This window comes from Sphaerodactylus townsendi, linkage group LG08 (assembly GCF_021028975.2).
Source record: "Sphaerodactylus townsendi isolate TG3544 linkage group LG08, MPM_Stown_v2.3, whole genome shotgun sequence".
Taxonomy (NCBI): domain Eukaryota; kingdom Metazoa; phylum Chordata; class Lepidosauria; order Squamata; family Sphaerodactylidae; genus Sphaerodactylus; species Sphaerodactylus townsendi.
In genome coordinates, this window is record NC_059432.1 from 81408906 (window position 1) to 81427554 (window position 18649).

The 18649-nt window shown below is 41.4% G+C and overlaps 1 protein-coding gene across 2 annotated transcripts; it reads right to left on the reverse strand.

Moving 5' to 3' along the window:
* Window positions 1-1235: 1235 nt before the first annotated feature.
* SLC19A3 (solute carrier family 19 member 3) lies at window positions 1236-16542 on the reverse strand. Of its 2 annotated transcripts, XM_048506655.1 has the most exons (7): window positions 16392-16542; window positions 14534-14588; window positions 13217-13377; window positions 8787-9600; window positions 7367-7559; window positions 5692-5833; window positions 1236-2605 (listed from the first exon to the last, which is right to left on the reverse strand). In XM_048506655.1, exons 3-7 carry the CDS (start codon window positions 13364-13366, stop codon window positions 2468-2470), a joined length of 1437 nt encoding a protein of 478 aa, XP_048362612.1. In that variant the 5' UTR covers window positions 13367-13377; window positions 14534-14588; window positions 16392-16542; the 3' UTR covers window positions 1236-2467. The 2 variants fall into 2 exon arrangements, with proteins under 2 accessions (XP_048362612.1, XP_048362613.1); XM_048506656.1 differs by lacking the exon at window positions 14534-14588.
* Window positions 16543-18649: the final 2107 nt, after the last annotated feature.

Here is an 18649-nt window from a genome sequence, read left to right on the forward strand (position 1 = left end):
GCTGGCCTCAATGAATTGAGATAACTAATATGCAGAGTATTCTAGTGCTGGGAATCTTTCATGTGTTTCTACATGGTATTTCGCCTGTGGGTCAAATCAGTAATTTAGAGCAAATGAGGTGCTAGCTTGTGCTGGATTAGCTAATGTTCAAAATGCTAGATGCACAAGGTCAAATTACACATCCCCATGTTCAAATGTTCTTAAAAACATTTAAGATTGCGACCTGATTAAGCTGCTTGCTTTTTAAACAAAGTGCACTAACAAGGATTGATTGGATCGTGTGTCACAGACAATGGTGGTGTTTGATGTGGTTCTTTTCATAGTCTGAAACAATGGGAGAGGGATTAGACAGGTCCCAGAAGGGAGACCAGCAAAATGGGTTATGCGTGTATTCTGTTAGGCATGTGCAAAAACAGCTAGGAAATGGGTGTCGACATCCCCCTTTCATGTGAAAATAGTATTATGAACAACAAAGAGCACATCTTAGGTAGCATAGCTTGGGAATTACATCTTCCTGAAACCTTGTGAGTCCCTGCCAGACAGACTAAACAATAGTGGGCTAAATGTACCAACAGCTGAACTTTGTGTTAAACCAATTTCATATATTCATAGGTAGTATGTGATTTTGTTTGTTTAGGAATACAAGTAATACAAAACTGTTAGTGACCTGTGCTATTCTTTCTCAGTTCTCTTTCATTCTGGGGCTGTGGAAAACCTAATGACTGAGAAAACCCACTTGGTAACCTGGGGCCCATCACTTCATTTTAGTCTAATGTGTCTAACGGGTTTGGGAGGTTAACATGAAGAATGGGAAAAGTTGCAGAGGAAGGGGAGAGGTTGGAGGAATTCTTGTGGAACTCTTAATTGCTGTTTTGTACTTCATGTTTAAGGATTAATTTTAGAAATAATTTTGCTAACTGAGAACTTCGTTTTGTTAGTACTACATCTTATCTTAGCATTGTACATGATTTTTTGTTTTGGATTTGGCAATAGTTTAAAGTAGCAATGCTAGTGATTATGTCAAATCCTGTTCTTTGTAAACCCTAGTTAGCTCTGCTTGATATAGCTTTTGGGAGTTGTGAATTCCTCTCCCTTCCTCCCCTGTCCTCAGTCTGATGGGAAGACTTTCCCAAGTCATTGGGTTTTTTTTAAACCTTAAAGTCTGCTCTCAAGTGCAAACTTTCTTACTCCAAGAAGCTTCACTTGCAGTTCTCCTTGCTTTAATTTTCTTCATATCAACACAGCATTGGATTTCCATTTTACTGGAAATGGGAAAAGTGCCAGGTATTGTGATAACAGAAAGATAAAAAGAAAAGTAGGTCACTGGGGTGTTGTGGGTCTTCCAGGTTGTATGGCCGTTTTTCAGTAGCATTTTCTCCTAACATTTTGCCTGCACCTGTGGCTGGCATCTTCAGAGGATCTGATGATAGTAAACCAAATAGATCAGGTTGCTAATTGAAAAGTGTAACCTAAGAACAAATGAACCTCTTTCTAATTAACTGCGACTCCCTTGAATAAGAATTATTAGCTTTTCAGACTAGTGATGATTCTGTTTTATCACCTAGCCTAACGGGCATGAAACACTTTCCATTAATGTAATAATAATAATTTTAATATTTTTTTTACTGCATCAGTTTGTGTGTCTCAATAGTAACTGGTTAATGCTCTCTTCTACTGTTATTAGCTATATAAGAGAAAGAGAGCTTTGGCAAACTGCAGTGGTGTAAAGATAAGATTTTCCCTGCAGGTACAACAGGGCATATAGTCTCCCCTTTAACAGAGTTGTTTTTAATGCAGATGCCAATAGCAGACCATCTTTAATATAGGACATAATCCACTCAAAGACTTAATGCTACATGGCATACTGATTGTCCAGCCTACATTTGTACAAAGGGTGCTTCTCTTTTCCCCATAATAAATAAATGGACTATAAGTGTATAAAACACATAATTTTTGTTAATTTTTACATAGCCCTATTATATAGAAAACAAGATTTTTAGATCACATTTAATTGAAAGTTAATGGGACTGAAGCTTCTACTACTAACTCAATAAAAGTTAACTGAATTATTTGTTGGTTATTTCCAAGCAGAAGATGAGATGTTTCTCCACTCCCCCAAAAGTCAGGGACTCCCCAAACAAAAAGCCATGTGGGTTGGAGTCCTGCAGTGAGGAGATGAATCTGTAAATATTAAGTATGCTAGACAACACAACTGGAACATGGTAAGCTACGTTGAGATAACCTATAAATGATAATGACTTAGAAGTGAGATAGGGACTAATTTGCTACTCCATTAGCTAAACACATTCTACATCTCCCCCACACACACACACAAACAACATGCATCTGTTAAACTGGATAGTCATTTGGCTTTGTAACTTTTATGCAGTTTTGTATTATTTTTATGCCTTAGCAGTTTCAAGGCCCTCCTTTTGTTCAGCTGTTCAGTCACAATCTTGTGTCTTCTTCACAATCTTGTATCTTCTTCATGTGTCTGAGAATTTTCAGCAAAGTTCTTTTGGCATTTGATTGAGATAATAGTGTAAATGCTTCTGATTAGAAAAATCCCAGCTATGGCAGCAAAATAGCTGCCATATATGAGGAACTGCAAGAAAACAAAGAGGAATAGGGAGTGAAATGTCTGTCTTTTCCCAAAATGCTTGTCTTCTTTTCCAATAATAGTATCAAACCATTTTGTCTATCAGTGGAATATTCAGCTATATCCAGCCTGGGCTATTCAGGTCATGGCAGATAGTCACTTAGCACAATCATTATCATATACAACAGCCACTCGTAAGCTCATCTGTGGATACTTCTGCTATTTGAACCCACATGTGGAGAAGAGAGATTTTTATCCAAACTTATAGTTAATTAACCTCCTGCTAAAAAGGTGCAAGGGGTAAAAAACAAACACATTGCTGCTTTGGTGGGGTAGGGAAAGAGGATGAGGGAATGCAGAGTGCAAACGTGGCTACATGAGAGAAATCCCCTCTCCCCAGCTCCAATACTGCTGGTCAGTTAGAAGGCAGCAGGAACATTTTAAAAGGTCAGCTGAGTCAACAGCTACAGAGATGGGGTGAGAAGGAGCCTCTTTGCCCACTCAGACACCTAGCTCAGTCCTTTCAAAAATTTCCTGCTGACTTCTAACTGGCTAGACTGCAGGAAGAATGAATGGGGGGGGGGGGAGTGTCTTCACTTGCACTTGCCAGTCTCCAGCTCTGCTCCCTGCAGTCTGACCAATTAGAAGCCAGTGGGAAAGTCTTAAAAGGACCTTTAAGCCAGGTGGGTAAGGAGCCTCCTTCTTACCCCCATCTCTGTAGCTGGCTTTCCAGTCTTGGTTTCTGTCAGTGAGGGGAAGGTTTTATTCCAGAGCTGTTTAGGCCTTTAAGATAGAATTCATTGGGGCCAGGCCCACCAACAACCTCCAGGAGACTTGCTACCATGTGACTTATATAACTTACTCAGGCCTGGCTGTTTGCTGTAGTTGCACAGCAATCATCCCACAACAGTCAGTGTGATGTAATGGTTAGCATTTCAGATTAGGTTGTATGAGACCCTGAACCAGGCACACATATTTAGTCTAACCTACCTCACAGGAGGATAAAATGGAGGAGAGAATGATGTATGCCACTCTTGTGTGCCACTGGAAGGAAGTAAATGATGTCAATAAATCTCAATGAAGATAGGAAGATAAAAGGTAGGTTGTTAAGTGGGTGGGAAGGAGATAAGAAAATAATGACAGTTGAGGATATGGTGGCTTTCAGGAAAAGAATATGGAAGTAGCATGGGGAAAGGAGGATACAGGGGAAGTCATGTGCCCCCTACAAGTCCTTGCTAATACTCCAATGTGCAGTTGACCATCACCATGCAACTCTGCCCAACCCTGCTGTACAACTGTACAGACTCTTCCTGGGGAGAGGCTGTGGCGGGAGGGAGGAGGGAACACTGTTTATGGGGGCGGCAAATAAAGGCAAATTGGCTGGTGGGTGGGAAGGAGAGAAGGGAAAAGGGAGAGACTATGAGGACTTTCAAGTAAAGGAAAGGCAAAAGTGGTGGAGGAAAATGAGATGCCCCCCTGTGGGTACTTCATTGTGTGATACCATGCAGGAAAAAAAAGTATCTTCTATGCTTGATGTTCTGGAGCCACTTCATTAATCTTGATAGGCTCTGTGAATAGTATGGCTCTTTTTAATTACTGTAAACTTGGTGCATCATTTCGTGATCTAACTCTGGATGATACCCAATTTTACCATTGTTCTGGGGTCTGTGTGCCTTTGTATTACTGTGATCAACATCTTGAGTGTTGTCCCTTTCCTCCTTGCATCTTTTAGCTATTGAAGTTATCTAGAAGTGATGGTATGATTGGTTGTCAAACTGAGTAGGCGTGAATGACTGGGAACCCTGGGTGAGCATATGGGGAAGAATTTTGTGTGTGCGTGCATACCGATATGAAGGCAATTTTAAAAAACTGAAGACTCTGTAATTGGACTGTGAGATGTGAAGGTAGAATAATTTTGTAATCTTACTATGAATCAAATTTCAAGGGTATACTTGTTTGGGTTCCAAATAGAATTTCATCAGTCCTTCAGATTTGATCCTTGAACTTAAAAACCAATGCTGAACAAATGGGTCATCAGTGGCTATAATAAGTTAGATGCAAATCCTTGGAACTCAGTGTCAAATTGTGATGAATTGTGGTGGTATATTTATGCAAGGCTGTTTTGAGTTTAAAAACAAAGCTAAACAAATGGGTCATCAGTAGCTATCCTTGGAGTTCAATGCTAAATTGTGATGAACTGTGGTGGTATATATATGCAAGGCTGATTTAAACTGAGTGATTATGTATGTTGGTTAAAGGACTGGTTTTTTCAAAACTAAATTGCATATCTTAACTCTTTACATTTGTTCCCCTGAAAATACAAACGGGGCATATCTACTAAAGTGTTGAGCTGGGTGACCACGTGGAGTTCGGGGTGGGCAGAGGGACCGCAGTCCAAGGCTGAGTTTGGCCAACCCCAGCTTCAAACTGCAGGCTCCACCTCCAAAGCCCACAGTTTAAAGCTGAATCCAGCCACCCATGCCCAGCCTTGAACTGCAGTTTCTGCCCTGGCCAGGTTCTGCTTTATACTGCTCACTTCCAGTGCTCTGCCTCTGAAGTCATGTGGACTTCAGAAGTAGGGCTACAATAGCAGAATAAAGCTGGACCCAACCAAACTGAACCTGCAGTTCAAGGCTGGCCTCCATCTGGCTGGGTCTAGCTTTAAACTGTGGGCTTTGAGGCAGAGTCCACAGTTTAAAGCTAGACCCTGCTGAGCTCACCCTTGAACTGCATGCTGGCCCCAATTCTGCGTGGAGTTCGAGGGGTGCAGTTCAAGGCTGCTCTTGGGTCAATTTTAAACTGCACCTCCCCTGCCCCCAAACTCCCCATGGACACAATTCAAAAGAGTGTGTGTGTGGGGGGGGTACAGTTTCTGAGGTGGGGCTCTGGGCTGCCTGTCCTCCCCCCAAAACAGCGCTTGTTGCATGAACTCTGGCGTACTCCACCCTAGATAGGCCTTTGAAACAAAGGCCTCCATGCAGGGTTAGGCATTCTTAAGGTGACTGAAGCTATCAGAACGTAGCCTCTGAATGGCCAAGAGGTGCTTAAAGCTTATTGAATTAGCAACATGATGTAATGATAATTTATTTTACCTGAGTCCCAATATCCAGTCCTAGTCCTGTGGAATCCACCACCGTAACTGTCAGAACAGTCTGAATTAGCAGTGCAACAAAGTTGTTGAGCCCAAACATTAAAGCATAGCGTTCCATGCTGAGACTGACTGCAATCTGAAATCTAAAATTAAACTTTGTTAAAATGTCATTAGTAATATTTCACAGTAATAATTTCACATTTCCTTGGACAACAAAGGCATTTTTAAGCGCTGTTAGGTGCACAGGGAGAAAACATGCCCCCTGTCCAACACTGGATGGAGGTTTACTCCAATACTTGAAGATTTCTATTAGTAGAAGAACCTTTCACTGTCTGAATTCACCAACAGAGGGACAATAGCCCCGGTACGCCACTAGATATAGTTAGCAATAATCAGCGGCTCCAGAACAAATATGCCCCTTGTTCCATTTTTCAGGAAACAGGTAAGACCATTGCCCACTGTGGCAAGTGATTGTCAGACACTTTCCACCTTGAACCAGCTGCTGCAGAATGGGAAAAAAATGAACCTCCCTGAGGCACAAGTCTCATGGCTTGTGGAAATATGGAAATAAAGGGCCTGTCTGGTCCCACACACTCCTATGTTCACAACCTCTGTGCTCTTATCCCTATACCAGAGCAGCTACTGGGACAACAAGCTTTCTATAGAGGAGAAACAGTAAAATCACCCACCCAGTGGGAAAACAGCAAGCTTAACACAGTGTGTGTATATTTCTCCCCAGCCAGCTTGCTAGGCATCTTGCATGTCCTGCTGTCACCTGAGAGGAATTACTCAGGCCAGGGACAAAGCAAGAAGATAGAGAAATAAAGGACATACAGGTTTTTCACTGCAAGACCTTGCTCTGAGCCAGTCAGCAGTGCTAGTTTGGAATATTTTTGCCCTGACCCAAGCAGTCAAAGTGGGAATCCTGAGGGCCAAGCCAGATGAGTTTGCCAGTCCAGTCCAGATCTGAATGACCTGGCTCTGATGAAGTGAGGTGCAATTTATGAAAGCTCTTACTGAAATGTTAGTAGTTAAGGTACCATTGGACTTCTGCAGAGAAAAGTCAGGTATATTTCCTGTTACTTCCCTGGCACTTTGCTTGCCAGGAGTACTGTGAGCTTTGGGCATCTTCTAAATCCTCACACGTTTACAAGGTGTATTGCTGCTATTTAGTCTGCATGGGGTGACACTCAGTGTCGTTTGGCTGGGGGCAGGGGGGGGGGATTGAATTTGATGACTTTTCAAGCTGTCCAGCCCTATCCTGGGATATGAGGAGGGAAGGGAAAGGCAGGATGAGTATTTCAGAGACTGAGACAAGTTTTATATTGAGGTTACAATAATGATGAAGTTAACTATTTATAACATGTCCTTGATCATTATATTGCAGTTGTGGAGCTGTAGGAGTTCTGGGTATGAGGTTTGGCCAGCATGTGCAGCTGAACTGCAGCAGTGGAATGGGCATACCACTGTGGAAAGCCAACCCATGGCACAAAACCTCTTGTGAGTGGTAAACATCAAGTGAGTTTTCTGTGCTGTCTCTCACGAGTTCTAGCGCATCACAGGTTATGTCCCCAAACTTTCCATTTTTGCAGACATGCCATGTGTCTGACTATTCCTTAGGAAATGACCCAAACTGAGAGTAAAGTAATGGGCATTGATGGCCTACATATACTTACGTTGCAATGGTTATCAGTAGCATGTAACATGCCTTGAAAACTAAATAGGCAGCATAGCAGACCCAGATGCTTCCGGTAAAATGCATCAAGAAAAGTGAACTAGCATCTATTGCTGAGAAGATTCCCAATGCCATTTCTCCTGTTAGATCCCAGTTTATTTTCACATATCCCACAGCAAGCGATGTAATTGAACCTAGAAACAAAGAGGCACTGAATTTTATGCTCTGCAGTAACATACACACCAAAAAATGTTTAAAAGAGCTCCATGCTCCTTTGGATAAGATGGAGATAATACAGTAATAATTCCAAAAGAGTAGCTGAGTGGTTAAAAACAATGCTGCAAACTTTAATGTGGCATGAGCTCCATAGACTAAATAACCTGTCTTATCAGATGTACAACTTACTGTATTTAACTTTCTAATATATGGAATCATAGACCTGCAAGTTGGTCACCAGACTAATGGTGTTGACAATGGCCATTTTCCTTATTAAAGTATTGAAGGAACCTGATAAATGTAATTAAAAAGTTCCTGCCCACAGTCCTAGAACTATGGCTGTCAGCTCGCCAACTGGTCACCCAGATAGGATTCAAAATAAAACCTTACCAAAGGTAAGCAACAGTGCAATCCTAAACTTTTCTGGGAGTAAGCCCAGATGAATAACATGCAACTGCTTCTGAGTAGATCATCTTATGACCTTCCCAGTAGTCCCTACTAACTTCTACCATCAACTCCTTCCAATCTCCCAAGCAGCATATAAAGAATGCTGATCTACTGATTGCAGCTGGTTTATGGGCTGAAAATAGGGAAAGGTGTGGGGATCACAGGTTCTGAAGGCTTGTATAATTCATGTGTTGGCTAGTTTGTTAGATACAGTGAATCATATTGCTTTCATAATTATTATATTTTAAAATATTAAGATAGACTCTTAAATCTAGACTTTTCCTAGAATTCTGTTTTTTACCTCAAATTAGGTTGGGACAAGTTTTGTTTGATTGTGACGGAAAGCCTAATTTTCTAGCTGTAGTTCAGAAGCTGAATCTAATGTAACCAACCACACATTCTTAAATAGACCCAGCTAAGGTTTATAGATACATTGATGAAATGATTTTTTCCCTCCCAGTTGTGCTATTTCTTACAGGTTGAAAGCTGTGATGTATGCCCAGATCTCCTCTGTCCTCAACGTCTGTCCTAATGCCTTTCCGTGCAAACAGCAGATCTGTATGTGTTCACATACAGTCCCTATTTTGATAAATGAAGAGGTTTATAAGTACAAAAGTTGTTTGTGCAAATCTGAATGTGTGTTAGGCTCTGCTCTGAGGCAAATCTGATCCCTCTTTATGCTCAGTAGGCAGAAACAAAATTTGACAAACTAATAAACATACTAAGTATACATGTTGGTTCTAAAATGACAAGCTTACTTAGAAATGTTGCTATTGCTTCAACAGCACCATTATAAACTGCAGAGCTGTGAGAAGGTGCTTTATCATCCCATAGCACTTGAACATAATTCAAGATCTGGTTAAAGCCTGCAGTGGCTAATGCCCACCATATTGACCAATAAAGAAGTTTCTTTGTGGTATAGCATTCCTTCAAATCCTTGCACAGTTGTACTAGCACTGCCAGAAAGTGGTTTTGTTCTTGGTTTTTGCAGGATTGGTGAATTTTCTGAGCGTTTTCAGATGGTGTCATAACATCTTTATCATGCTGGTGATTTGGCTGGTTGGATGTATTTGATGGATTCTTGTCTGTCAACCCAATGGATAGTTCTGGGGAAGATTTTCTATGAAAGAACATACTTTTTTGAGGCATTGGCAGAAAGAATGAAGATATAAGTGCTACTGAGACAGAAGCCAATGATACGGCATTCAGATAAAAATAAGGCACATGGGCTAAAGAGACTAAAAGCTGCCCCAGCAAGGAAGCTGCAGTGATTGCCACCAAAGTGATGCTTCTGCAAAAACTTGTCACCTTCTGGTAATGGTCAACACTGACAACGCTGTATATGTAGGCATAATAGGCCACCTCTGTAGCAGTCACCATTCCGTAGGCGAACTCCACCAGCTGCATGGCCCACACACCATGTGCAAATAAAAGCAACAGCCAAGTAATAATTAAGCTAATTCCCTGGATGATAATGACAGGCTTATAGCGTACATAGTCTGTAAGCAGAAACACAGGAAACAGCAGAGCCAAGTAGGAGTATGTCCAAACTGGGAAAACTTTCTGTGTTACCTGGAAGGGAAAAGGAAAAGTTCTGTAATGCTAGGAGACTGTCTAGTCTAGCAATCTGTTTCACACAGTGGGCAGCATATCACCCCAGAAGGCCTACAAACGGGGCAAAGGCCAAGTCGTTTCTGATAGTGCCTCGTAGCACTAGTATTCATAGTCTTGTGGATCTACACAAAAAGTTCCACCCTATGCCCTACCCAGACATGATTTGGTTTCTGGGTAAAATCTTCCTTGTATATAGGCAGAGTAAAGGATGCTTTCGGTAGACACACACAATGAGGAGCTTGGAATTGTTTTGTAAGCTGCATTTCCTAGTTTTTTGATAGAGCAGCAAGAGCTGAACTCCCAGGAACTGTGATCGGAATCATCATTGCTGTCTGCCACCTCCCCATTCCTCCTCCTCCCTCGATTTTGTTCCATACCCTTCACCGAAACATGGTTAGCAGAGGTATGCAGACACCCCAGATCAACACTGGATTAATAGTCTCACTCAGTGACACAGTGTGTGCATTAATGCATTAAAATGGCCTTCTCCAGCTAGATGGACAGCTGATTTTTCCCCAGAGGGAACAGGAAGCATGCTGTGATACTTTACTGGTGATCTTTATAGAATTTCTAAACACTGCACTTTGCCCCAGTGCAAGTAGCAATTCACTCTCAGAGATTGCTAGCTAAAGGAAGTGGCAACAACATCCTCCCACAAAGAAAAAAGATGGTACAAGTCTTTCTGATTAATTAACTCTGTGTGTCCTTTCACACAACCCAGTTATTTTGCAACAAAAATTATAATATATATACTTTATACTTTAAGTACTTGAGAGGATAGAGTTGTAGTCTCTGATGGAAGGGAAAAAATGAAGAAAATGATGCAGGAAAGTTGCAGAGCTGTCATGGCACCGTTCTATATATTTCTGGTACTAATACAATCACCAAGCAATCTGAAGGTTGAGTAATTCTCTTAAGCAATGACTCCAGTGAATGTTCGTTTTTCTCAGGTGATCACTAAAGGAATCTTAAGAGAAAACTGGAGGCTGTCAGCAGTATGAACCAGAAAAAGGGTAGTAATCCTGTTGGAGTAGGAACTGTGAGGTGAAAAGACTGAGAGGATTCAGCTGGTAGGGGCCAGGTTTTTCACCAACATGCCAATAATTTAAAGGTTCTGCTGCTGAGACCAATTTTTTTTAAAAAAATGGCAATTTACCTGACAGCCCCACTTTCCCATGTGCAAGACTCAGTATTGTCACTGTCTTGTCTGCTGCTAACCTATGGAATGGCCCTGTGGCATCAGTGTGGATTTAGGGTTGCCAGCCAGCAGCTGGCAGCCAGCAGGATCCTAGAAGGCAGGGACATGGGGACATTTCTGAGAAAAAACCTGGAAATGATCTTGTATCTCCCTTGAAATTCCTAGGAGCTAGAAAAGATTCTGAAGTGTAAGTATGTATCGTTGGCATCTAAGGTCATATCAATTAATGTCATAGTATTCCCTATTATTAATCCATACTATGCATGGATGTGAAAGTTGGACAATGAAGAAAGGTGACAGGAAGAAAGTAGATTTCCCTTGAAATGTGATATTGGAAGAGAGTGTTACAGACACCATTGACCACCAAAAAGATAACCAGATTCTGGATCAAATCAAGCCTGAAAAAAGTTAAAATGACTAAACTGAGGCTATCATGCTTTGGTCACATGATTAGGAGAAGAAAAGAACCACTGGAAAAGAGAATAATGTTAGGAAAAGTTGAAGGCTGAAGGAAGATGCAACATGTGATGGATTGATTCTATAAAGGAAGTCACAGCCCTCAGTTGGCAAAATATAAACAAGACTGTTAACAGTAGGACATTTGGGAGGACATTGACTTATGCAGTCGCCATGGGTCAGATGCAATTTGATGGCACTTAACACACACACAGGAATTCCTAGGATTCTGTAACAACTCCCTAGATTCCTAGAAAAGCCACTTCTGTGTTTTCCTCAGAAGTGACGTAGCACAATTGCACAACAGTTATTTTTTCACTTGTTCTGTTACCAGGATATCTTTCATCCCCAGCAGCAGACAAGCCAACTGATACCCTGTTTCCCCGAATATAAGACATCCCCGGAAAATAAGACGTAGTAGAGGTTTTGCTAAAGTGTGAAATATAAGGCATCCCCCAAAAGTAAGACGTAACAAAGTTTTTGTTTGGAAGCATGTCTGATGAACAGAACACAGAAAAATAAGACATCCCCTGAAAATAAGACATAGCGCATCTTTGGGAGCAAAAATTAATATAAGACACTGTCTTATTTTGGGGGAAACACGGTATTGTGGCTGCAATGCCAAACAAGGATCTGAGAAACCTAGCTTCACTTTCCCACTCTTCCATGGAAGCTCGCTGAATACTCTGTGGCCACTGGAGTTCAGGTTGTAGCTGAGTCTCTCTTAAATGCCCTTGAGATAATTTGTTTTAAGCCAATTCAATAATTATAGCATATGATAGCAATATCAAAAAGAATACTTCCTTATGGGAAGAATTCCACATGAAGAGCCACAACAGCTACTGAGTTTCTTAAAGCTACAGGCTCTGCTTTTTTTTTATTTGCAGGGGTGGGGGGAGTGTAATCTCCAATGTACTTTTAAAGATTTTTTTCTGTAAACCTAGGGATTTTTCTGATTTGTAGAAACATCTGTCTTGTCTGATCATGGCTTCAGTCTCTGGATTTAAGTAACCACAGGCTTGGCCATGTTGAGGCCTTCATCACTCACTTCCATCCAGCCTGTGGTTGGTCCTGCATTTAAAGAGTGATAGTTATTTTAACTTGGCTCAAATTAGAGCTTAAACAAGCTTCAGTTGACTCAGTATGACTGCATTAATATGTATGTAAGCGTTTTCAACTATTCCTGCCTCTCACAGTGTTAGAGTGAATAACAAATCTAGAGTGAATAACCCAGAAATGTAACCAAATAAAAGCCAATACAAAGCCTTTCAGAACAAATCACTGTGCAATCATGTTTGTATCCATATTAAGTGAAATTGTATGTTGTTCACAGTTGTTTCAGTATCTCCTTCCAAAGCTGAATTTAATGTATTTAATTCTATATCAGTGGTTCTCAACCTTCCTAATGCCATGACCCTTTAATACAGTTCCTCATGTTGTGGTGACCCCCAACCCTAACATCCATTTTACAGATGGAGAACACTGATGCAGAGAGTCTTAGGCGACCCCTGTGAAAGAGCCGTTCGACCCCCAGAGGGGTCATGACCCACAGGTTGAGAACCGCTGTTCTATATGTTCACAATGGAATGGAAGATCTCTAAATGTGGTAGGTGGCAGTGTTTGCTGGCAGTGATTTCCCACTCTCCCCAGTTAACGCTTAGAGGACTATCAAGTGTCCTATTTTTGAATATGGGAACTGAGAGTCACTATTCACACTCCCATCCCAGACCAGCTTTGCAGTAATTCTTTCACAGCAGCTATCAGGTTAGGTACTGAAATGGTGATTTCCCTACAACAAAGAGTGTTTGCAGAGGCTGGGGCCATGTTGTCAGAGCAGATTAAGTGATGCAAACCAGGAAAACACAAGTCTGGAAAAGCCCAAAGGTTTACACCCAGTGAAGGTAAAAAGTTTCACTATACCTCCTCTATGGTCAGGTTTTTATCAGGTCCAGTTAGGTAAGGTGTAAGGAAAGGCTCTGATGGTCTCATCATGGCAAAGAAGCCATATATACACAGGAGCAAAGTAGGAAAAATCCAGCCACTACTTTGTATTTTCCTCCAACAGTCCATGGTTCTTCCAGCTAAAACAGAGAAAATATAATATAAACAAATGGAACGAAGATTCTCTTGAGCAGGACTAGACTTGTATCCTGCACAATGAACTACTTTGCAAGAGAACCTGTAGTGAAAAATGGAGAACCATTCATGCATGTAATGCACAACTCTGAGAGAAACTCTTGTTACTTCTATAGGGTCTGTAGTGAACAGCTAGGTTCAATTCCAGTAGCACCCTGAAGGCCAACATAATTTGGGGGGTATAAGCTTTTAACAGTCAAAACTCCCTTTTTTTTCTTGGGTCTCTATGATTTCTGGAGTCAAATTTAGCTGTTCTAGTTACTTTGTGTGGATTTTAATGGTGTAGGAATCTGGAAAAGTTGTAATCATGAAGCTTTTGATCCAGTTTAAAGTTGGGCTAGTCACAAGTTTCTCAGGCTGATTCTGCACAGGTACCAGCGAGTTCATGGAACCCATTTCTGCTGCCTCTGTCGCCGTTTGCACAGCAGCCACAGGGGTCATCTGGAATCGCTGCGATCCCGGAGGCAGAAGGCAGCACAGTTCACACAGAAATGCTGTGTTTCCGTGCAAACCGCTCAACCAAGAATCCACCCCTTCTTTGAGAATTCCCCACCCGAGATTCTCCCCTTACCTACCTATATAGCATGGCGGCTATTAGAGTATCCACTCTAATGGCAGCTGCCTGGGGTATCCATCATAATGGTAGATGGCAGGGGGTGGGGATTGAATGCTTCCTGCTTGCTGTAGTTCGCAGAGCAAGGCAGGAAGCATTTGCTACTAGGGTTAAAGGGGAAAAGTTGCTAATTTAGCAAATTTCATTTAATCCAGGTTCTGGCCAACAAAATGGGTTAGAAGTGTTTGGGGGGGGCAAGTTCTGTGGGAACTCCACCCCCCCTTCCAGTGCTTTTAAAAAGGGCCTCAACCCATTTCACTTAGCCCATGCAGAATCACCCTCAGAACTTTCCCAGTCCAACCTACCTCACAGGGACGTCTGTTGTGAGGAGCAGAAGGTAAGGCGATTGTAAGACACTTCTGAGACTCCTTTCGGTAGAGAAAAGTGGGGTATAAAGACCAACTCTTCTTTAATGGTAAATAGCCTGATGAGGCTTTTTCATTATAACACGAATGATGGCTGAGAAATTCTGAACTTTGAAATCTTACCTGTGACTTGAGTTCATTGAGCAGCCAGACCTTTGGTTCCTAACTGCATGGTTTTCTGATAACATAAACAAATAGTTTTTTGAAGCAGGCTCTTGTGAGTCCCCATTGTCATAAATGGTGTCAACCTCTTAATAAGTGTAACTTTCCCCTGTAATAGTGTTCACCTTGCATTGTTATACTGCATTCTTTCTGTGTGACACATCTGGCTGGCAGTGTAAACCCATTTGGGGGCAGAAAGAGTGTTCACTGCTTTTACCTCCAGATTATTTGCACCATTACAATGTAACCTGAGAACAGTCCTCATTCAGTTTGGCTACTGCCAATCACAGAGGCAAGCAAGTGCACAATCATGCCAAGAGTGAATACCTTTAACAAGTTTTAATTTGTGTGCTTGTCAAAACACGCGTACAAAGATGGTTTTGTTACGGCTGTATCAAAAACTTTGGACTTCAGCAACATGCAGCCTAAAATTTCTGTAAAAGCTGTACAGTGTCTCATGGCATGAATGATTCTGTCCTTTTGCGCTTGTGTTCAACTCCTTTCCAAATGTTACAGACATTCTTTGTGGAGACATGGGAAGTCCTTTGTGAGAAATTTGGAAAGACATTTCTCTTTCCTAATGGCTAGCTGAAACTTGCTCTTCCCCCACACAAATTTTGAAGACTTCATTGGCATTTCACCCAGTTTCTTAACGTTTTATTCAAAATAGTCTTAACTGCATTGTCTTTTTTAAATAGATGGGAAATTCCTCTCCTTAAGAAGTACAAACATTTCCTGCTGATTTACCACAAAAGAAAGCAAATCTCAAAGCATGAGACTAAGAAGAGCCCGCATAAATATCCATCTATAGTCAAGTAAAAACTAAACATAATTTGCTTTAAATGAACATTGCTCTTTGTAGCATATTGCAATAAAGTTAACTGTATTGCTCCTCATATGTGTAATGGTTTACCTTTCTATGAACAAATAATGGGGGAAAGCATTTCTAAGTGAATTCACAATAAAGCCAAGAATAATTATATGTTTACACAGCAACCAAAAATTGGAGGAAAGAGGCAATAATCTACAGCCAAGAAAAGTGATAGGAAAAATTGGAAAGAGTGAATACTTACACTGGAAAGAAATATATTACACCTTACTGCTAGGTATTAAACCTATCCAAGTAGAAGTAAAATTCTATAGCAAACAGGAAACATTCAAGAGATTCCTTCTAGAGGTAAGAACAAGGACAGTTGATGTTGCTTTAAGGCAAGAAAAATGGGTTTTCCTTTTTGCTTTGGGCTTCATGTAGAAGGGATGAGGTTGGCACTGGCCTCTGCAGGCTGAGTTTTCTCTGTAGTATCAGTTGGCCTTTTCCCCTCCTTTGCTCTTGCTGCTGGTCCATCCAGCATTTAGACTGGAGTTTCTTGCATGTTTTCAAACATAGCCATTTGTTTTGCCTTGAATCAAGCTGCCGTCTACAGCAGTCCATCAGGATCAATACAGTCTACTCTGTGGCTTTCCAGGGTCTCACTGCAGAAGTCTTTCTCATCACTGGCTGGCTCATCCTTTTTACTGAATATGGCATGGATTCTGCTTGTAAAGTCAGTCCTCTGCCACTGTCACAGCCCCCTCCTAACAATTCCTATGGATTTTTCACTTAAGGTGGAATCTGCATTTATGTCCTGCATTTCAAAGCATTTTCAAAAATGGTGGTGTTTCTACTGCCTTTCCTTTGCTATTACTATTTAATTTTCTCTTCTTTTCAGTATCTTTGCTTTTTCATGTTGCATTTTCAAGCCTTAGACTGCTCACAAACATGCAACTGCCTACCTGCCCTCCTCCATTCTGACAACCGTTTCTTCCAACCAGGGCATACCTTGGGTTCCAGATTTTAAAATCCAGTTGGAGTTGAACGTTTTCAACGTGGTTTATCCTAGAGCTCACTTCCACCAGGTTGCAGATCTGTCTTCTTGTCATGTCTGAGTCTACTGGATGTCCTTGCAGCTAAATCCCATTTCTCCTGTCTTTCAATTACAGTATTATTCTTGGTGTGGCCTCTTTTTAGTCTTTCCTGTTATTCTGGTCTTTCAAGTTCTAATGCTGCTGCCACGCTCAACAACTTTACAGCTGGCCTTATTTCAGCGCCCACTTTTTAAAATGAAGGATCTTAAAAGCGTACTTTAATTCTGGTATTTTAGTAATATGTTTCCTGTTCTTCGGTACAATAGAAAATATATCAAAAAGTGACTGATTACAGAGCCTTCACCAATATAAAAAGCCTAGCTAAATGCATTACTTGATACTGTTTGGTTGGTGACACTGGGGTTGTGTCCTGGTGCTTAGTAACATTTTCTGTTGCAGAGCCTGCTTTTTACATAATTGTAAAGAATGAAACAAGTGGAAACAGGATTGTCAGATTCTGTCATCTCAAATCATGAGATTCACGGGCCAGCACCCAATACTACAATGAATGCTGATAATAATAGTATTTACATACATTACTACAATCATGTGGCTGTGAATATGTGTCAACACAGTGGTGTAACTTCAAAGGGATTTGAATTCACAAGCACATGAAGCTGCCTTGTTTTGAATCAGACCACTGGTCCATCAAGGGTAGTGTGGCCTAGTCAGACTAGCAGCAACTCTCCAGGATCTCAGGCAGAGGTCCTTCACGTCACTTACTGCCAGATTCACTAACTGGAGGTGCGAGGGAATGAACCTGGGGTCTTTTGCATGCCAAGCAAATGCTCTGTCACTGAGCCTGAAGGACTTCTTTATATAACAGACAGACTGCAATAAGAAGGGTGTGTGATTTGATGTTCATTTTATGTTGCTAAATAAAGTTAAGTTTTGACAGGTACTCTGTGGATGTGTCACTTTTTCCCAACATCTTTCCTTTCCTGAAAAAAAAAAAGGAAAAACACTTTACACCATGGAAATTAGTTGCATAGCAGTTTTAGTCTGCTGTGGCAAAATTAAAGAGGAATTACACTTAAAAACTGAAAAATGTGTACTCGCATCAGCTTTCATGAATCAGGGAGGTCTGAGGAACCCGAGTCCTGAAAGCTTATTGTAATGATTTAAATGCTGTGTGTGGATCTGCCTTTACATTTGAGAGATAAGTGGGGAAAGGAAGCAGGAGGGAGAGGGAGATGAGAGTGCCATGTGATTCTCCATTGTGCTGCAGTGGTGAGTAATCACAGCCAAGAAAAAGTGGGTAAAATTGTGAAACTGACTTTTCACAGATGTAAGGACGGGCAGCAAGATGTCCCGGAATCATTCAAAATAATGGGAGTAGCAAAAATATGCAAAATGAGTATCGCCTTTGCCTTATGCATGTTCTTTGGAAAACCTGATTACTGCCCCCACCCATCCTGCCCCACCCAGCATTCCCTCCTCTCTCCCCGGAACCTCATTGCCCTTTTTATTTGTCTCCCAGGCCTACTTTTTAATACTGACAAATGGGGGGCGGGGCTGGCAACAGTTTCAGTTAGTGAAACTATGCAGGGGGTGGAAGTGTTAAACTGTCTCTGCTCTCCCCAAGCAACCACAATCTCAGTTGTGGCCCCACACAGCTATAACTGAGGCTCATTCTGCACATGCAGAATAATGCACTTTCAAACTGCTTTCAGTGCTCTTTGAAGCTGTGCGGAATGGCAAAATCCACTTGCAAACAGTTGTGAAAGTGGTTTGAAAATGCATTATTTTGCATGTGTGGAAAGGGCCTGAATTTGAAAAGGATGCTGGAAGCTTCATCTACACATCTCCTGTTGACTTGTCTGTTATGACCTTTTGTCTGAGATGTTTGCAATTCTGTTTTTACCCATCACCTGTTCTGAGTACCATGTGCTGCTAGGGACTGCACCCTCCCACTCCCATGAATATTCAGACAGACTGGCTAAAGGAGTTCCTTCTATTGTGGCATTATGTCTTAGCAAAGACAGGGTTTGTTTTGTTTGTTTGTTTTTATTTGTACCATTCCTGGCTGCATGGCAGGGGGTTGGTCTTGATGGTCCTTGTAGATCTCATCCAACTCTATGATTCTTTTACTGAAACCCAGGAAGTTGTTGATAGTGCAGAGCCTCAGATAAGAGCAGTAGGAATCCAGGTGCATTCCCACCACTGAAATCA

Coding starts and splice junctions, on each gene's coding strand:
- SLC19A3 (XM_048506656.1), bottom strand. CDS start 13,366: ATGGACTGTTGGAGGAAAATACAAAGTAGTGGCTGGATTTTTCCTACT. Junction 9,601..13,216: donor AAAACCTGACCATAGAGGAG/GTATAGTGAAAC, acceptor TTTCCCTTCCAG/GTAACACAGAAAGTTTTCCC. Junction 5,834..7,366: donor CTACTGATAACCATTGCAAC/GTAAGTATATGT, acceptor GTTTAATTTTAG/ATTTCAGATTGCAGTCAGTC.